Genomic DNA, 20,162 nt, shown 5'->3' with positions numbered 1-20,162 from the left:
CGGAATGAATTCATCGAATTCTCGTTTTTTGCAAGGGAAAAACCGCTCGCGTAGCGAAGTCCTCAGGTTGGAAAGTCGAGATCGATACACTTGGCGTAGAGTTAAACGGGCACTTTGGCCCACGGAGCCAGCCACGGGGAAACGCGGTGGGAGATCGTTAGCAATCCATCCAGACGACGAGCGTTTGTTTTTTCGTTTACACGGGCAGAGTGTGCCTGTTGTGCCTGTCCGTAGTTACCAGCCCCTGTTCTTACGCACCCTCGCGGGCCAACTTGCTCCTCTTGGAACGAGAGGCGTGCACGCTCGACTTACGGAAGCGTAAACCCTGACGCGGTACGCTCAACGACACGTGGTTAGGGTGAACGGAGGAGGGTGCACGCTTCCGAGCATCGATCAGCTTTCTCGTTGGTTATACTTCTCTATAGATCTGACAACTTTCGTGGTTTCGAGTTTGTAGTTTGCTGGGTCGAAAATCAATTCGTACAGATATTTTATAAATTCTGAATTCACTGAAATTGTTACACGTTGTTTAGTGGGGTCGTTTAGGTGTTGATGCATCGTGTTTGAATAGCCAGCAAACGAGTCTTATTGAATTCTTCATCGTGCTCTTAGTTTGAATATCGAATGGAAACTTTTTATCCGTTAATTATCGAAGATCTCGCACGGCTCGCGAGCAGTGCGGTACATCATGTCCTTCTCTAAAGAACGCAGGGGCAATGTCGTTCTCCACCCACCTGAAAGTTTTCCCAACTATCGCGAGACGTCTGTCGCACGTGTAACGCGCACGGTGATAAACTCGGGAACTTTTTCAAAGGGTCTAACGTCGTTCGCAAGACAAGCGTCCCGAGGCTGAGCAAATATTTCCTCGTTACGGCTCTCGGTATTCGATCGCGACGCGAATCGATGCAACGCAAAATTACGATCGATTTCTATGGCGAATTCGAATGTCTATACTTGGAACCGATATTATTAGGATGATTTTAGATTTGTATCGGAAGAAACAAAATTGGCAATGATAGTAAGTGTCTGAATCCCAGGCGATCTATCAGCGTAACTATTTCATCTCGTTTTAAATCGAGCAAATCTATCCAGTGACGGATGGATTCATGCGTGGTAGACTATTCCTATAACGATCTGTCGCCTATCTCGATTCACCCGAAACACCGTCGAGGGTCCCGGCTATCCCGTCCGAGGGCAGTCAATCACAGCCAGCGGCAGCGTTTTGCCAATTTGCGCTCGCATTCTTGGCGTCGAGCGCCGGCCATCCTTTTTGCCCGCCGCTGATTCGCGCTTTAATTCCCTAATGGGGCTTTCAGGTTAATAGATACAGGTTGGCTGAAGATCGTGAATGGTTTAAGCGACGCCGCGGGTGGGAGAGCCAGTCTGGCCCCCGGAAGGCTCGCGTTTAACAATTCCACCCTTCGAACCAAGTTTCTTACCGACGAAACGGCACGAATTACGGCCACGCGTCTCTTCCGTCTTATTTTTTATTCGTTGGAAACGAACCGTTTGGTAACGTCGCCCCGATACGATGGTCGAACACGATGGAGGACGGAAGCGGAGGCTCTTAACGGGCGACTCCTTTCGCGAGGATTAGGCTTCTAGCGGTCATTTTATGCCAAGCCAGAGGAATTAAAAACAGACGCGCGCACGATCGAGGGGCTCGATCTTCAAAATTCGACGCGTTTCAGCGTCTCGAGGTATTTTAGGATGCGACGGTATAGAAAAACAAAGGGAATCGATAGACACGCGGCACGTGCATCCCCTATTTCATCGAGCTCCTCGACTGTGTGCACGCGCGCAGACTCGAACGCGCGAGAGGTGGAAACATATCCGTGCGAACTTATTTCTGGGGGAGGACGTAAAGAGAGCACACGGGGAACACGACGTGCACGCGTATCGACTAGTCGAGAGAGGGACGCGGGTAACCGACGAGAAAGAGCCGCGGAAAGAGGAGAAATACTCGGTACGCATAGAGTTCAGGAAAATAGTCGTTTACGGATCGTCTGGCTGTTATATCGGAACCTTTATTAATTAAACGGAAATCTTTACTACTGTACTATTATTACTATTGACTACACTACTACTATTACTGCTACTGCTATTACTACTATTACTACTATTACTATTACTACTACTACTACTACTATTGCTACTACTGCTACTACTACTACTATTACTACTACTACTACTACTATTACTACTACTACTACTACTACTACATATAGGTATTTATATATTTACAATTGCGTGGTGTGGAGTGGAACATTGTGATATAATAGATTGGTGCTAACACCTTATTGAAATTGAAGATGAATTTAAAGAAATGATGAAAAAAAAAAAAATGAAATCGTGCAATATTGCGATATAGGGAAATGCGGGACGCGCAGCTGTCACTGGCCGAAAACGCGCGTTAAGTTTACCGTGGTGTAAGGGAAAATGAGAAAAAAAGAAAAAGAAAAAAAAACGAAAATAACGAGAAACAGAGGAAACGGGGCGAAGAAGAAGAAGAATGGAGCGAGGCACAAAAAAAAAACGATTGAAAATCACGTTTCCGTTCACTTTTCAAAGTCGTCGCGCCGCGACACACGCGGCTCGATCGATCCGTGCGCGAGCGCGCGTGCATGAAACGCGGGAAACGCGGAACCGGATCGGCGATCGCGTTCTGTCCGTCTGTGAAATCGGAACCGCTTCGTCCGATCGCCAACCCCTCCTTCACCCCGTTCGTTTCCTTTATCCCCGTCGAGTCTTGGTTGTCCGTCACGCGTCCACCGTTTTTAATACATCGTCGTAGTCCTCGCACGGAATCGGAAAATCGATGGTTCGCGTTGTTTCGTTACTCGACTCTTCGATATCGACGCGCGTTCTCCACGATTCTCGAAAGTCGTACTAACGTTCGAAAGATACCTCGGTGGTCTCGCGCAGTACTGGTATCGCGACGTCCGTCGCGTCACTCGAGCGTCGAACGTGTTTATCATTCGCGTACCGTTTTTATTACTGGAAGAGGTTCCGTTTTAGTCGGGGGGTTACGAATCGTTGCTGTTAAAAATGGCCGCTACGTGTCGAGGAGGCGACGCGACGAATATTTCCAGTACTGTGACCACTTTCCGACGTTCCCTCCACCGAGTCGAGAGTTAAGAGTCGCGGCGCTTTCGTGCCGTTTGTCACGGAAACACGTTGCAGACCGTTGCTCGTGGCCATTTGATCGAACCAGGGACCAACTGGAACGTTTACCCCCGAATTCCGTTCGCCGCTGCGCCCCCCCCGTGAGTAACGAAACGTTAACGCGTCCGAGTGATACGAGGTAACGACACGGATCCGGTCACCTCGAGGGACGAAACGCGGAATCGTCGAAATCGTTCGACGGTGCCGCTGGTAATCGAGGCCACGAGGTTTAAATCGACGTTGCTCGACGACGCGGGGAAAATGTGGATACGAACGGGGGCCCGGGTCGAGATTTAGGGGATGAGGAAGATGTGCGGGCGATGGGCGCGATAGAGGCGACGAGATGAAAAGAAACTATGGCTGTGCAAGTGAACATTATGAGTGTAGTTACATAGGTGTAGGTGTTACCTAGGGTCTAGGTTTAGCTGATCATAGGATAAGGAGCACGTTCAGGCGTTTTGTTTTTCAGCTCGGCGAGTGAGAGCTGCCCGTTCGCCCTTGTACATTACCGAACTAATTAACAAGGAAAAAAAAAAGTACTATTATTAATATCTCTTTATATATTAATATATACAAAAGTACGCGGATTAATCATGGATATATATGTATATACACACGCGGTATATGTATATATCTATCTTCGTATGAATATAAATATGAATATAAATATAAATATATATATATATATATATATACATTTTGTTATTTTTCTCGGGGGATAATATATATATATATATTAACAAAAAAAAATATTGTAATAATTGTAAATCATGCTCGCGGGGGGGTGGTCGTCGTTCCCCGCGCGCGCACTATACTGAGAGTGTTCTACTCGTCATTCGAACGGCTAAAGTAAACGACAAAAAAAAAGAGTAATAATAATAATGATACATAATAGGTAAATGAGAAAGAAACGAAAGAAAGCGCGAGGAAGAGGAGCAGAAAGTTTAAGATTTAACAAGCGAGGAGAGTAGAAACAGAGAGTAGGAGGAAGAAATAAATCGGCGCGACTGTCAGACTGAAAGTTGTGATTTTGCACGACACGTGTGTGTATATATATATATAGGGAAAACGAAAAAGCAAGAGAGAGAGAGAGAGAGAGAGAGAGAGAGAGAGAGAGGGATAGAAAAAGAAAAGAGAGAAAGAATAGAAGAATCGTTAAACCGTTGCATTTTCGCGTGTGAAAGCATGAATTAGCGTGAGAGTGGCCTGGAAGAGGAGCAAGAGTGAACAAAGAGAGTGACAGTGTGCGCGAACGTTTCACCATATAGGTATGCGAGCAGTGAAGAATGAATATACGTGTGAATGTGTCAAACGAAAAAGAAAAAAAAAAGAAGAAAAACAGAAAAAAATGAAGAAGGAACCAAATCGACGCGAAATGCCCTTCCCAACCCCCCAACACCCCCACACCTCACACCCTCGATTCACATCCCTCGGAATCCCCCTTCCACGAAAGAGAAGAAGAAAAACATCTCGCTCCCCTTATGTTCTTTCCAACATTTTCGTTACGATTCCGCGGAGCTCTTCTCCAGCACCATCTCGCTTCTTTCTCTTCCTTTTCACTTCCGTTCCTTCGTTTATCCTTCGTTGCGACACTTTTTCTATGCACACACAAGGTGAGAGATCAGGACAGAGTTAGAGACGAGGATGATGCGGTAATACGCGATGTCTGATCAGACGGCGATGGCGCTTTTGCCAAGCTTCGTCGATCGAAACGCGTATTCTCGCGGCGGTCGTCGAGGCGGCGATCGTCGCGGTCGCCTCGCTCGTCGTCGTCGTCGACGACGAAGGAGGCGATCGTTCGACGATCCCGTCGGTCGACGAGCATACGATTTGGCGACAAACGCGCTAGTTTCCATCGTTCTCCTTACAAATCGGACGAATTATTCCGCGATCAGTTCATTTTGGCTCCGACGTACGTACAATAGACGCGCTATCGACGAGGGAAACAGGATAATACGAATGAAAACGATGATAAAAAAAAAGGAATAAAAAAATAAACTAATACACAGAAACGCAGAAAATACGCTGAAAGATAATTCGTGCAGTAGTACACGAGAGAGAGAGAGAGAGAGAGCGAAAAACCGGAGACCATGCCGACACAAACGAGGACTAACGATCATAGGACGTAATCGATTTTATTACCGAGAAGTGAAACCGTGAATAAAGAAAAAAAAATAAATAATAATAATAATAATGGGGAAAAAAATGATGATTATTCTTACTACTTCTTATTGTTACTACGATTATATTCTTACTCTTATGGTTATTCTAACATTGCAAGTGTTATGTTACGCGCGATTGTAATTATTATATACACCTTTAATTATTATATAGTGTATAGATAATATATGGATGATGAGGATTATAAATGAAGCAAACATTACAAAAATTTGCAAAAAAAAAAATCCAACAAAAAAACTATGGAGAATTAATCACATGTGCATTTAATGTATTTCATACTAATTTTTTGATTAAACATAATTGTGTGTTAACCGAGCCGTCTATCTTTCTTTTTTTTTTCTTCCAGATCATTGTTACCCCCTGCCCGTTAGCGTCCGTACGCTGCTCGACGTCGAACCAATTTACTAGAAATCCTCCGTTGAACGCAACCGACGAGAGAGAGAGAGAGAGAGAGAGAAAGAGAGAGAGAGAGAGAGAGAGAGAGAGAGAGTTTCGATCAGTATCTCGCGTCGAATCAATAATTCGGACCTTATCCCGGGGAAATGGGAAACGAAATCGTCGATCATCGTACGGAAGTTAACGCATCGCTGTGGGGGCAAGTTTAGAGAGTGCGAACGCAATCATCGAGCCGTCGAATCGTCGTTGTTTCTGTCGATTATTGGTAACAATTTCTTTAAGGAAAAGAACACACCTCGAACGATTACAGTTTCGCTTCCAAGTTTCAAACCAGTTTCGTTCCAGATATAATCGTCTACAATTCCCTGTACTCCCCAGTCCACAGGGGTTTAGATTATTCGAAGGCCATCTTAAACCTCTTCTATTCGATTAAAATCAATCGCACGGTTCATAATTCCGCTAATATTCCATCTAGGTTGTGCAACATTTGTTCAAGTTGATCGTGGAAAAACAACGTGCATTGTTAAAAAGGCTGGCGAGCAGCCAAGTTTCATCGAATCGGTTATTCTTCGTTGTTGTGAATGAAAATATCCGCGGAGGGTAAGCGTTGCGACAACATTCCAGGCATCGAAAGATCGTGGCGCGCGTCCTCAAGGAGATTCCACCGCAGGGAATTCCACTTGATGCATTTATCGATCGTGCATGTCGTTCCATGTTGGAATTGTCTGTACTCGAGTTCACGTGTTTCCCAGTTCAAGGTCGCGTTCGCTTTGAGGAGTCAAATGCCTGGCTGGGTTGACGCATCGCGAGGTTTGGTGCACGTTTGTCACTTGGGGTACAGAGGCCTTCAGCGGCTCGAATCTGTGCACCAAGGTACAACCACGTGTCTTGCTCTACGTTTAACAGCGATTCTGCTGTTTCTCGTCACGTATTTTCATCGAGTTTCGTTTCAGAACTTAGAGAGAGCTTCTTCTCGAGGACTCGTGGATACAGTTGGGAAGTGGCGGTTTCGTTTGCAAAGTGATCGCACGGTTAAAATTTAACGAGAACGAAGGAATTGAGAAAAATTCTGTCCCTCGAGACTAGAGAATAGTGTCGGGCCAGGGAGAACGCTTCCGGCAGGGTCCAAAATGGCGTTCGTAGAAGTTGTAATAGGAAACATTCTATTGGATCGCCTATCTTTCTCCTCGTTCTTTAAACTAGGAACATTTCGAAGTGGAAAAACGAGTCGGTGTTTTAAAAGCAACGAGGCAATTTGCAAATCGTTTGTGCCGTTCAGCGTGTTGATCGATCGACAATTTCAGACAGAGGCGTCACGAAGTTGGTACCGTCCCGTGTCTGCCGATACTTCCGGCCGCTGTCGCCGGATTCAGCGGTCGGACGTATCGTTGTCGGAAAAAAAGAAAAAAAATACACACACACACACCTACGCACACACAAACTAAACTATCCGTTGGGCGTTCAAAACGTCCAATAATTCGTCCAGCTCGGATCCATTTCCCGCTAGTTTTTTGACACACGATCATGCCTCCGTTTATCACGGTGACCAATTTTTCTTTGTCGACCGATGCCGCTCGCTTTTTCCTGCCATTCTAACGCGGAGACGTGCCGTTACGAGACACGTCCGAATCTAGCTATGAATTGCAGACGATCCTCTGGTTAATTCGGACCATTTCACGTTCTCACAGTGCCCTCGAGGAACGATCAAAGCGCTGTTTCGCTCCGATCTAATATTCCAGGCAAACTTGAGGCAATTTAGAATTTGCTTTGACAAAAGCTATCCAAGCAGAAGCTTGACGAAAAGGAAAAATTGTCAGAAGAATATTTCGGAAGGGTTGCTCGCAGTTGGTGCTGCGACCGAGTACCACCGCTTCCTCTTTCGATCCTCTGCAATAGTACTCCCGGTCCGTCTCCTCGCAGTTACACGAACCTGTTCGCGTAAGAAGGATGGGGATTTGGTATGCTTGGGATAATTTAATGCGCCAACAACTCGATTCGCGGTCCATTGCAAATCTCGCGTCAAGGCACGCGTTAATAACGCTTCTATGTGTTTGTGTGTACGTCTGTGCGAGTACTTGTACATTATCCGAATTGTGCGTCCCGTCTTCTGACGAACCACCCATGAACGTTCTATGGGCCCTGCTATCGTTCTTCTTGTCGAAACCCTCTGCGCGGCTGTGTTTGTCGTACGAAATGAAATTACTTAACCTGTCACGGGGTGTTCTCTGATACCGACGGGAAAGAAACGTATCGATTTGTTCGCATGGGTTTACAAAGGACTTTAGAATTTCGGTTACCCGCTGACGCAAAGAACGATCGCGCGTGTATTTTCCCCTCTTTGTGATTTGCCTACGAATAACCCGTGAAAATGGTACTTCCCTACACGAGATCCGTACGAATAACATTGGCAAAGGATCTTTCCATACTCTTAAGACCTCACTCTAAAGATATCGCGTAGTAAAAAAAAAACAAAAAAACGAAGGGACGGAGAAGTAACCGACCAGTTCCGTTTCCTACGAGTTAACACGCAGCCTTACACGCACACGTGCGCACGCTGGGGCGGATAGAACGGGGGAGAAAAAAAGAAAAGAGGGAAAGAGAAAAAAAGAGCCGGAAATAGAGAGATGACGCGGACGCGACGCGAGGCGACGCGACGCGACGCATTTTCGGCAGGCTTGTTGACCCTGTGGTTTCTGTTGTTGCAGAGCTGAAAAATTGGCGGATATCGCAAATATTTGAGAGACAGAGTAACAGCGACGAGAGGAGGCGGTGCTCGTTGTGCGGTAAGGTCGTGTCGAACGTGCGCAATCACTATTACGTTCATTTCCCGGGAAAGTACGCCTGCCCGCTGTGCCCGGCGGTTTACACGCGCAGCGACACCCTGCTCACGCACACGCGTACCAAGCACGCGCACGCGCAATAGCGCAAGCACGCGTGCCGACAGCTGCGGATCTAGCGCGGCGATCCCTTCGAGTCGATCGTCGAAATGGTACCTTTCTACCATTTCCCTATGGTTTCTTTCTCACCCTCTTCTTTCCCCTACTAGAAACTGTTTTCAGGTCCGAAACAAAGATGCAGCTACTTCTCGCGCGAACGTTCGACCACGCTTGTAACCTTCGAGGTGCTCCTCGAAGGCGTCGCGATCCCTGCGAGCCCACGCTAGGCTTCCACAATATTTACACTCCCTTACTTTACGATCGAACTTCGCCTCTGCTGGAATCATCTGTTATTGGTATCGCACCATCCCCAAAGCCACGATTAGCATCGTGGAGATACGCGACGATTCTCTGCGCCCTCGTAATAACCCGGCTCACGATTACCACCCTTCCGTTACGATATGAAGATCTTCAATTTCTACGTCCCTCGCCGTCGCTAAACGTTCCAGGATCCTGTCCAATGCTCGCAGTAGCGATGTCCCCGGGGCGAGCGTTCAGGATCGAACGGTCCTCGATCGACTTACCGCAGCGTCCCCAAGGGCGTTAATCCTGAGACGCTATACGATTCGATTCGACTCGACTTCTCGCCGAGTCGACGCGTTTCCGACACCGTAAACCGTGCCGGCGGAAAATTTGATGGCAAACACTTAAACGTTTTACGCGGCCCTAAACCGGACGAATTCCGCATCTGCACGGATTTCCACGTAGAACCCACCGTCGGCCCTTACGACGGTGCCCGCGCTCTTTAGCGCCCCCCACCCTGAACGTTATTACACGGCTGGGAAACGGTGGGCCAAACGTCGACGGATCACCGCCCCGTGGCGATATTGTCTGCCGTGCAACGGGTTAAACGGCCACCCCGGTATTGTGCGCCACCGGCGGCTGTAAAACGGGACGATTCTGATAATGGAAAATTTGATAAAGCCACGCGAGTCGTTCGCGCGCTACCGATCCCTTTTCGCGCTCGTCCGGGAAGATCGTAAGTCGCGATGGAGCGACTGGTTCTACGGCTGTCAGCGTGTGCATAAATGGGATCGAGGATTTCTTCCAACTGGAGCACCTCGGTTACGTTATCAGTCGCGTTTTCTTAATAACTCGTGGGAAACTCGTTTAGTGGTTTTGTGCATTTTTCTGTTTTTTTTTCTTTTGTTTTTTTTTTGTTTGGAGTTAAATTGGGAGTGGAAAGGTGGAATTTATTTTAATATGCTCGATACTGATCCCGTTTCAGCTACTTCGGACGCGTGAACGTAGTCTATTTCGCGTCCAAAGCGATCGGCCACGGTAGTTGTAAAGCCGGTTTTATTAAATTTTAGTTCTCGACGGTTTCCAAAGGAGAAAGAGTCTGGTCGTTCGCTCGGTGGCAAATCGATAGCACGTTCCTCGATAGGCTCGAACAGATTATTGGATTTCGTTCCGAGCTGACCTACATTTTCCAAAATTTATGATCCACATTTGATACATACATTTCCGCCATCAATTAAACGCGCGGCGGATCTTAAATTCATTGGAAGGGAACTGAATTTTCAGCTACGTTTCTCTCCTTTTTGCGAGGCGTATTTTATTAAACATCGCGCGTACGTGTGATGAATCGCTCGAATTAGAAAGATCAGTATAGAACGTAACGGAAAGCTTAAACGAAGTCGATTTCCCTTCGATCGATAGAGTGGAAGTGTACCCACTTTTCACGTCTGTTTATTCTTTCGAACATAACGTCCGTGGACACGATGAACTGCACAATTTTGCGATTTTCTGTCTCCCGTACGATATATTCGATTCTATAGCTTTAAAAATGATTCGCACGAGATTCCGAAGCCACATTCGCTAGAAAAACGTTTCAATATTTCACAAATGTATTTAAGTATTTCTCGATAAACGCCAGAAGATAATTCGCGATTGAAGAATGCAATAAGAAGGGGATGGCGCGGCGATGGAAGCTAAATTTCAATGTTTCTTCGACTGTTCCTCTCTTTGTCGGTCGTAGAATAGCCCCAGCACCCTTTAATCTCTGGGACCGTGTGATTCGTGCAAATATTGGCCCGTTCGTGTTCCACGTCGCTCGTTCTTCCGGTGGTTTCGCGCTACCGTTTCCTGGTGGACGTGGCTAGGGCCGCGGGGGACAATTTGGACACGCGTGTCAATGTTTAAGGAAGAGATCCGAATCGAGGAGCTCGTGATCGTAGGTTAGCGGTTGTATCGTTTAGGTCAACCGATGCGAACGGTTGCTTTGCGATGCTGTTCGAGAACGGTCAACGGAGGTTGTCACGGTCAGGTTAGGCGTGATTTTATCAATTGATCGATATTAATCCGTAGACACGCGCGTGAACGCTCTGATTAAACGGAGAAACGATATAAATTGGAAAATATCTGAAAGCAAATCGTGCGCAGCATGAAATCTTGACTAGCTATGGAATTCTCTCTCCATTTTATCTCGAATCAAAGAACGTCGTTGGATAAGGTTGAGTAAACGGCGAAGCAGAGTCTGTAGAATTTAAATAGAACATGCAACGAGACCGTGAATCCGAGTTCCAGCGTCCATTATCGTGGAAGACCGCTTGGAAGAGTACAAAATGACGAAAATGAACGTGGTAAAAGGTTATTAGGAAGAAGCGCGGGTTCCAGCGGCTAGATTGTTTGGTTAATGTTGTCGTACCGCCGGAAGGCGGAATAATTTCGTTTGGATATTTAATTAAAATTCTTCGAAGAATTTAAAAAAACGGCATAGGAACCAGCCTGTCGAACGACACATCGAAATGTTCAGAATCACAAGAATAGAATGCTTTTAATCATGCTAATTTCTTCCAGAATTACAAGCTACGATAAGATCGCTTAACGATTATATACATCGTCGAAAAGAAATTCGTATCGCAACGATGAAATTCTGTTCTGAAAATCTCGACGAAACTCGGCGAAACGACTTCCACGCGAAGTGCAACGGAGAAAATTTGCAGGAGGAGCCTTCAGAATTTAGTGCCGGGCTTGTATCCTGACCTGGATTGATGCTCTTTAAGTATCTACACAGATCTTCGAGAGGACTATTACGTTAAATCCTGTTCTTTATTTGAGGAGCGAGTTACGGCTAAACGAGGCGGATCAATATAAACACGTTTTGATTACACCATCCACGATTAAGCGTTCCTGCATTTCAGAAGACGTGGAACGAATCTTTCCAGCTTCGCGAACGCGAAAAGTGTCTGCATCTTTCGGGCCGGCGATCAGCCGATCTTGTAAATTAGTAATTGTAATACGAGCGTTATTAGTAATTATATAGTTATAGTTCTGACAAATGTTATATCTGGAGACCGTTGAATATTTAACTGTATAATGTAACATAAGTTAGGGTTCTAAGTAAACGGGGCGTCACTGTCTAGCGATCGTAATGGAGACGTCGAAATTAGCGAGCGCGAAATTTCTGGCCAAGCCTTTCCTCCGCTACGCGCGAATATCGTCTCGTTCTTAGGAATTAATGAAACGAGACGAGGCAGACTTGATAAGTAAACAAGTATAATTCGATAGAATTTACGTTATCGAGTCGACTGACATAAAAGGATTTTATCACGGAATTAATGCTGTCTCATTGAAGAGCAGATATACTTTATCTCTGGTCGACTCGTCGGAAAAAGGTGAGAATTCGATTACGTTTAAACGTGGACGACCGCTTGTAATTCTTTATAAAAAATAATTTAGGAACACAGGCGATATTATCTTACGTGAAATCGACAAAACTTGGGCGTTCGTTATCGTAATTAGCGAGTACGATTAGTGTTAACATAATTAACGAAGTTCTTATCTCGACTAGAGAATGCGGCGGAAAGTTGGTATCTTTAGCCCTGTATCGTTCGAAATTTTCGCGAGCATCTGCTTTAATAATCTCATCCGACGATGTCGTTTACTCCGCGGGGAACCTTCGTCGATTAGCGACGTTTCCATTACGGCCTTTTAAAAGCCAGGCGTCGCTCGTTCGCGATTTAAAAGTCGTGAAAAATACGATTGCGTGCGATCGATCACCGCGATTCGACTCGTTCGTCGTTACGTTCGAACGTTTCGGATCGTCGAGCAAATTGTAAGAAGTAAATTCGTTCGTTTCTCGTGTTTTCGGAGGGAACTTCGATGCTCTCGAGTAATCGAAAACGGTGACTCGCGTTCATCCCTTCTTTGGCGCTCGTATCTCGAAGACGTTGCGCCGCACATTTTCTACGATCGAGTGTTTTGTATCGGGTGACGTTAGGTTTAAGGGAATTTATAAAGCAATCACCGGGGAAATTTGCATATCTGTGGATTTAATAGACGTATGAGAATTGTGATTATGGGAATAAATCGTTTTCACCAAAGAGGAATCCATTTTCTGTCTCGAGGCGACGATCGAGAGTGCGCCAAGCTTGCGCGACCAAAGGAACGAGATCCAAACGCTCGACTCGTTTTCGCCTTTAAACAGGACAACGCGCAACTTTGCTTTCGAACGTTTTGTACATCCTCTGCGAATTATGATCGTTTTGTTGTATCTCGCGCACTTCGACTTTGCATAAATGCATAAACATTCGCCCGGTGTATTCGTTAGTCAACCAGATTTGTACAAAAAATCGAATTTCACACGTAATTGAACGGGAAACAATGGAGAATGGAAAATGCTTGGAAAATATCGAAAATATCCCAGCCCCTTTGTTCGTTGCAACTAATTATTCGCTACGACTAATCAATCGCGCGTTCACTTTGTTATTTTGGGACGTAACTACTTACTATGATTATCTAATGCTAACTTTTCCAGTACGACTTATAGTTTCAGCAATAAAACAGTGTTTTCCCACAAACTGGGGCACATGGAATGCGATTGTTTCTCTATGCAACCATTCAATTCGTTCCTCCAATAACGAAACGAGCGCTACAAATGAGATTTAACAATCGATACAGAGAAGAATCCAAGTGCAGCGCATGAAATTCCAAAAAACACGAAGCTCGTGCTCTAAATTCGAATGTACGAGGTAAAAAACATTCCTCGAAAAATAAGTCCAGACGTTCACCCAGTCGCGAAACTGCCAGCCGGAAGTGGCTGCCACGAAATGGGGTGTCGAGGAGGCAATTTCTGAGCCGCGGGCGCGAGCGTTGGGGAGGCTCGCGTTGCTCGATAGATCGCGCGCAAACTTCTCCGCACACGATGTCGATTACCAGACGGCATAACTGTCGCCGTGTAGTTACGTCCCAGCGGCGTGGATTATCAGAAGCAGCGGGGCCGCCTTCGGGTATAACCGTGGCTGTATACTGACTTGGAAGTGAAATATTCGCCAGCCTCCGACGCTCGCGCTCTGTACACACAGGTATTCGCGGTTTACCCGCGTCGAGGCCATTTTTTCCCGGCAGTAACGCCGGTGCTCGTTCGAGATTAGCCGCGTAAAAGAAATGGCTTATGGTTTCTAAACATTGCCCATTACATATTGGTGTGTTCCGTCGTTTGATGGTTAAAGTTCGTCCGATTCGTATCTGCATGGTTCTACTGTTTCACTTGAGAAACGACTAGACTGTTCAATTATTGGCGAGAAGCAAATTCTTCAAGTATCGCGAAGGGAATCGAAGGGAGGTTGTTTCAATGCTCACCAGAATGGCGAGAAACTTGTCCAACGTATCGATACAACTTGTCAATTGTTAGTCACATATATTCTTTATCTGTATAGCGCAATACGATTCCAAAAGTCCGAAAGAAAAACATTTCATTCCAACTCCGATGATACATTCCTCGCGCAATCATCTCCCGCACGATCCGCTTCCCAAGAACCAGCGTCCAATCGACCGATTGTTAAGCAACGCGCGACGTGGTGACCCGGGACACGTGGTCCAGGGGACGCAGGAAGAAGGTGAAAACCCGAAGCGATACGAACCGTCGAGGATCTCGGGGCACAGGAGGACTTAAGCGGAACGTAGCTGAGCGATCGTGCGGCCGATACGTAAGCTTCTTTCGGTATCGATCATCGCCTAACGCAATCATAACTTCGCCACGTCCTCGTTCGAAGGATTAGAGGCGTGTACGTAGCCGGGCTCGTTCTCAGGTAATCCCCCGATAATATCAGCAAACGTACGAGCATTTTTCTCGCCAGCTGCGTCGCACATGAAACCGTGAGTATTCAGGCACGTTCGCCGAACGCTTCTCTATCCTGGAGGGATGACGCTAGAGGGATGACGCTCGCGCGCCGCTGAATGAACTGTTCGTGGAGCCTCTTTTTGTTCGTTGCTTCGACGCACACCTGAACAACACTTTGCCCACCTTTCGTAATCGTTCGCCACCCCTCAACGATCGTTGCGCGACTCGAGATTCTCGAGAGGGTTTCTTCGGGCTTTCGACGAGAAGAATACGTTTCGAGAGTGTATCTTTTATGAAATTTTTGTTAGCGCGTTTTCAGAGATTTTCAACAGTTTTCTTACGTCTTCGCAGCTAAAGGGTAAAATCGAACGGAGCTAACTATTTTCAGGAATTGATATATTTGGTTTAGAATCGTTTTCTCTTCCTTACTGCCTTTCCTACCATTCGAGAGTTTTAGAAGCATGAAATTCCGAAAATACGAGTCGGTTTTTCCCCGACTACCGTTCCGGAGGAGAACTTTAATCGACCTAGATTCGCGAATCCCCTAGTACCGAGCAAATTCCGTTCTATTATGGCTAATGGGGGACTATAATAATGACGATATGGTAATACCGAATCCTCTCGTGAACAAAATTCCCGGGACACTTACGAACGACCGTTCATCGTCATTAATATCATTAATAAGCCGCTCATCCAGAGGAGCGAGACTAACGAAGTGTCTTTTAAACGTTTCGACGATTAAACTCATCTCGATTGCCACTCGATCCTCGAGTTACGCGCGACGTTGAACAATAGAGAATTCGAACGCGCAACGATCGGGGGTGCAAACGAACAGCCACACAAGAACCAAAAGAAACGGGGAGGGGGGTGGGAAATGCTAACCTCTTGCCTTACAAAGCATGTGTCCAATAACGATCGAAAAATTCCATCGAACGTTCCACGTTCGTGCGCGTGTAACGTAGAGTCGCGGCAGTTATAGTCGAAATGTTAAAGCAAGGGGTTAAGAATGAACTGAACAGAAAAGAAAAGAACATGACACATGGGACAAGAAGGGAAATCGCATGAAGGCGTGTTGGGTTTGCAGGTACGATGCCCAACGTGCCGGTCGATCTTTCTTATCACGAGATGTTCGCCGTGACGCTCGGCTCGCCGGCCCTTTGGAGATGCCGTGCCTGCGGGAAACAGGTGACCAACCGTTGGCACCACTCCCACATACACACCGCCCAGAGGTCCATCTGCCCGTACTGTCCAGCCACGTACAGCAGGATCGACACCCTCCGCTCGCACATACGCACCAAGCACAGGGACATGATGTTCGTGAAAGGGTCCTTGTAGAGGACGCTGATCGCCCCGCGGAGGAAGCGGCCACCGCCACTTCCGCCACCCCGTCTCTTCGACGACAGGCCCATCGCGCCTTTCTTCGGATTCGGACTGCCCTGACCGAGCCTGGACGCTCGTATCGTCTCGAGCCATCGAGCCTATGCCTACGAGGGGAACACTTAGAACAGTTGCGACCAGGCAAACGTCGCGCTTGACCGTCGATTTCATTGTGCTTCGTTCTGTTCTGTTTTCGACCTGCATCTCTTGGACACAGTCGACGCTCGTATAACGTTGCGCGCGGGTTCGAAGCGATTGCGATGGGTCAATGGTGTCTCGCAAAGTTCACGAACCGCCTGACGAATACACGGAGTAGGAAGATTCGAAGCCACCGCGAAACTGCTAGCAAACGGATGTACGCGAGACGTGCGTTGATTCGGAAACAGAAAATGAAAGTACTTAGTTAGGTAACACGAGGAGTAGCTTCTGTCTCTGTAAGGGACCCCGGCGACGACCCGTGTCTTTTGTAAAAAATCTCGCAGCACGGAATACCTTGGCCAACCCCGACCCGCATAGATCATCGATTTGGCCGAAATTCAAGCCCAAGGATGTATTTCATCCGAGGGAACCACTGTGCCAAGTTTAAGCTGTAGAACTTAAGTGGTTCGAGAGTTATCGTACCGACAGACAGAGAAATGCCAGCGGGCGTTCTTCTGAAGTACCTCGCGCTATTTAAGAAGACCACGGGATCGGTAATGTGTCGATCGCTCGAACGCTTTTATCTGCCGTGCCTCTTCGATTCGCAGTTTCCGGCGGCCACGAATCGGAACTGTGTTCGTCGTTCGAAAGTAATCTCGGCCATCGTTGGGCCGTTGATCAACGTTATACGAGGGAAGGCGTCTTGAGGGGTTCTCTTCCCTCTCATTTTTCGAGTTTCGAAGGTTTCGCTGGTACCGCTGGATCTCGTGGGAGTCTTCTCGAGGGAAACAAGTACAAATACGATAGTGGTGCGGATAGTGGAGTTTGTATACACGTTGCGGGGACAGATGGAGGGCCCTTGCGTGCGGGTGACTGGTTAATGCCACTCGGAGGATTCTCGCGTTTCAAGGAGGAGGCTCGAAACGTTAGGATCACCGAGTGCCCGCCAAATCAACAGTATTCGAGTACCAAATTCGCGACTAGTTTTAGTGTTTAGGTTTGCCGTGCGCGCGGCTATTCTCACCGCTAACGGGACGAAGCGTACACAATGTATAGCTAATTTTAATTGAGCGATTCATTTTTTTTTTAAATGGATTTGGACCTTATAGAATTACTCCTGTAGGTAAACGTAGATATTGTTCGACGATTATCGAGCCAGCCAGGTGGAGGTGATATTAACGCATCGGTTTTTCGATGCATAAAAATTGAAATTGAATATGTTATAAGGTGCGAATGTTATTTTAAGAAAGTCTCGAGCCACGACCAGCTTCGTCCCATCGCTGCTCTGTATTACTTATAGTTTTTTTTTTTTTTTACCATCGAGCCCTACGAGAGAATCCAGCGATACGTAACTCTGAAATACACGCGAGAACTTCCAGCGAAATATCTTGCAAAAAGCCGAGAAATCTCGAGCCTTGACGAACTCATAAAACTTCTCGAAACGCTCGAGTCTCTTGACACCCAAACTTGACGCTATCCGTCAGGAGACGTTACGCTCGAATCGTTCGTTCGTCTCGAATATTCTGGCTTCGTCGAGGCTCGGGGACACTGCTGTAACGCGTCCTAAATTTTTCCGTTCAACGAATAAAAACACGGTCAAGTGTCTCTGGCCGGGCGAGGAAGAGGCAAGAGAGAATGATAAAATTCTCCCTCGAGGCGGTAAGGTTCGCGGTGTGGGACAGTTTCCAGCGAGATAATCCCGAAGTGAAGAGACGCGTTCGCGGGGCGAACGCATGCAACGAATGGCCTCTGATAATTATCCACGCGAACGTTTCGTCAGCTCGACGTTCGAACGTGTTATCCGATCGGCGTTGGCCGCGGGTGAAATCGACGAGGGGACCGAGCTCGCGAGGAGAAGAAGAATAAGGGGTGAGAAGAAAACGGCTGACGACCGGAAGACAGAAGACAGTGGCCGGATCGTCGCGGCTGGCACGGAGTCCGAATTTTGCGAGGACAATCGATCGATAGTAGAGCGTTTTTCGAGCGGCCCCCTCTGAAGCGAAAGAAACCGGTGCCGGTGTTACTCCCGTTTCTTGGATAGTATCGATCGTGTACCTATTCGCGTGCGAACGATCGTACAAATCGGTAGACACCGAGACTTCGATAGAACTCGTGTAAATAGTTAACTGAAGTTTCTCTAGACTGGCTCGTTTGGACGCGGTTTGGATCTGCGTGCGGATGTATAGATCTCTCGATTGTCGAACGATCTATCCTGTTGTCCCACGGTTTTTTCATTATCTCTGGCCGCGTTTCACCCTCCTACCCTTCCCGGCCCTCTTGGTGGCGACCTAAGTAGGTTCCGTTCCTATCGATTCGCTCGTTTGCCCTCGAATCGCTCTTCTGCGTCGGCGAGAATCGGGAGGAGGAGAGCGCGGCGGTCTGCGAGGGTAGCGGAAAAGGGTGGAAGGGCTGGAGGCGGATTCGTGCGGCGATGCGTGCATGTCCGGCGAGCTTCAAACTATAAACGGTCTAATTCTTTACGCAATGGAAGGCTGAAACACGCGCTGTGATTATTGAACACCGAAAACTCAAAAGGGTACTACGAATTGTAATCGCGGTCCGTAATCGCTGTTACGTGTATCTTAACGTTGTTCGTTTCGTTTTTTTTTTGTTTTTTTTTTTTATTTTTTTTTTGGCCGGGACGGCGGCTGGGTTCCACAATCAAGCGAAGTAGGAACGCGGACAAACGATCGGCGAGGCGGCTGGTCTCGTTCATCGGCCGTTGTTAAGCGTCGAATCAGTATCCGTGTGCGTGTGTGCGATGTCCACGAGCAAAAGGAATGGGAACGGAGCTGTAAATAACAGGGAGGAGTAGTCGGTTGCGTTCGAGGCGATCGATGGAGATCGGTTCCTGGTTCGCGATTAATCGCCGAGCGCCGAGCGCGACCTCATTAGCGAGGATTTCGACGCCTCGAACCGACGCCGGTAATCCACCCCCTCCGTCGATACGTGTAATTACAATTTCTCTTTGGACCAATACTCTTCGTCTATTAAAGTAATCGTTGTCGAGGCTCGTTAAAAAAGTACCTAAATGAAGCAAACAGAAAAGGAAAAAAAAAGAACACAGTAACATAAAGAATACACTCAATTCTCTCGTCGGTATAAGGATCTTCGAGCGTGTGGTTCCTAAGTTAACTCGTAGAGGGTCGAGCGAAGCTCGAGTCAAGTCAGCGTGGAAACTTATGTGATACCGTATAGGGCCGATAAGTTAAGCTTTTAATTTTGCGTGTTGCGTGTTACGACGCGAGCAGCCGAGAGGATCATCTCTGGCGGCGGAAACGGTGGCGTCGCGTCGACCTTTCGAAGGGGACGTTCGAGGCGGAAGCAGCAGCTAGCTTTACCAACCCGCCCAACCTCGCGGGTACACCGGCGCGTGAAAACGCGTTCGAACCTTCGCACTTACAACTTTTAACAAGTGAAATATGTATGGCGGCGTGAAAAATGAAGTGTCCAACGCAGACACGAGTATACCCTGCTGGCGGATAATCGTTACGCCCGGGTGCACTCGAGCGAGGCAATACGCGGACGCATCTCGTGGAGATAGCGAAACCGTTTAGAAACGAAACGCTCTACCACGCTATGGGCAGAAGGCAGAACGTCTACGCGCGGAATAGTTGGAGCCTCTAAGCGTCCTAAATTAGTCAGCCAGTTACACGGAACTGTCATGTACATTATACAACGTCCTCGTCAGAGAAAGAGAGTTAAGTACGTCAGTGTCTGGTTCAGAACGATATCGTATGTGGATAGCAGCAAGGAGGACTACATTGGTAAAATTACAAAATTATTCAACGTCTGTATTTACCGTGCGATTATTTCAGCTCAAGGAGAGCAAGGGTGTGTCGCAAAGCTGTTCGAACGAACGACTGACATAATCTCGAGTGCTCCCCTTGCGCTCTGTGCAT

General features: G+C 47.2%; 1 protein-coding gene across 3 annotated transcripts in view; it reads left to right on the top strand.

Annotated features, from left to right (window-relative positions):
* Window positions 1–16,255, top strand: part of LOC143433178 (uncharacterized) — a 56,650-nt gene extending 40,395 nt beyond the window's left edge. Inside the window, exon 5 of one of the 3 annotated variants that reach the window (XM_076910454.1) lies at window positions 15,830–16,255. In XM_076910454.1, coding sequence (XP_076766569.1) covers window positions 15,830–16,080 — 251 coding nt within the window. In that variant the 3' untranslated portion in view covers window positions 16,081–16,255. Of the gene's footprint in view, window positions 1–5,692; window positions 5,785–8,447; window positions 8,789–15,829 lie in introns of those variants that run through there. The other 2 variants (XM_076910463.1, XM_076910474.1) reach the window with 2 other exon arrangements.
* The last annotated feature ends 3,907 nt before the right edge of the window (window positions 16,256–20,162 follow it).

This window comes from Xylocopa sonorina, chromosome 1 (genome assembly GCF_050948175.1).
Source record: "Xylocopa sonorina isolate GNS202 chromosome 1, iyXylSono1_principal, whole genome shotgun sequence".
NCBI classification, from domain to species: domain Eukaryota; kingdom Metazoa; phylum Arthropoda; class Insecta; order Hymenoptera; family Apidae; genus Xylocopa; species Xylocopa sonorina.
Note: the sequence above shows the minus strand (reverse complement) of the source record. Positions and strands in the feature narration are given on the sequence as shown.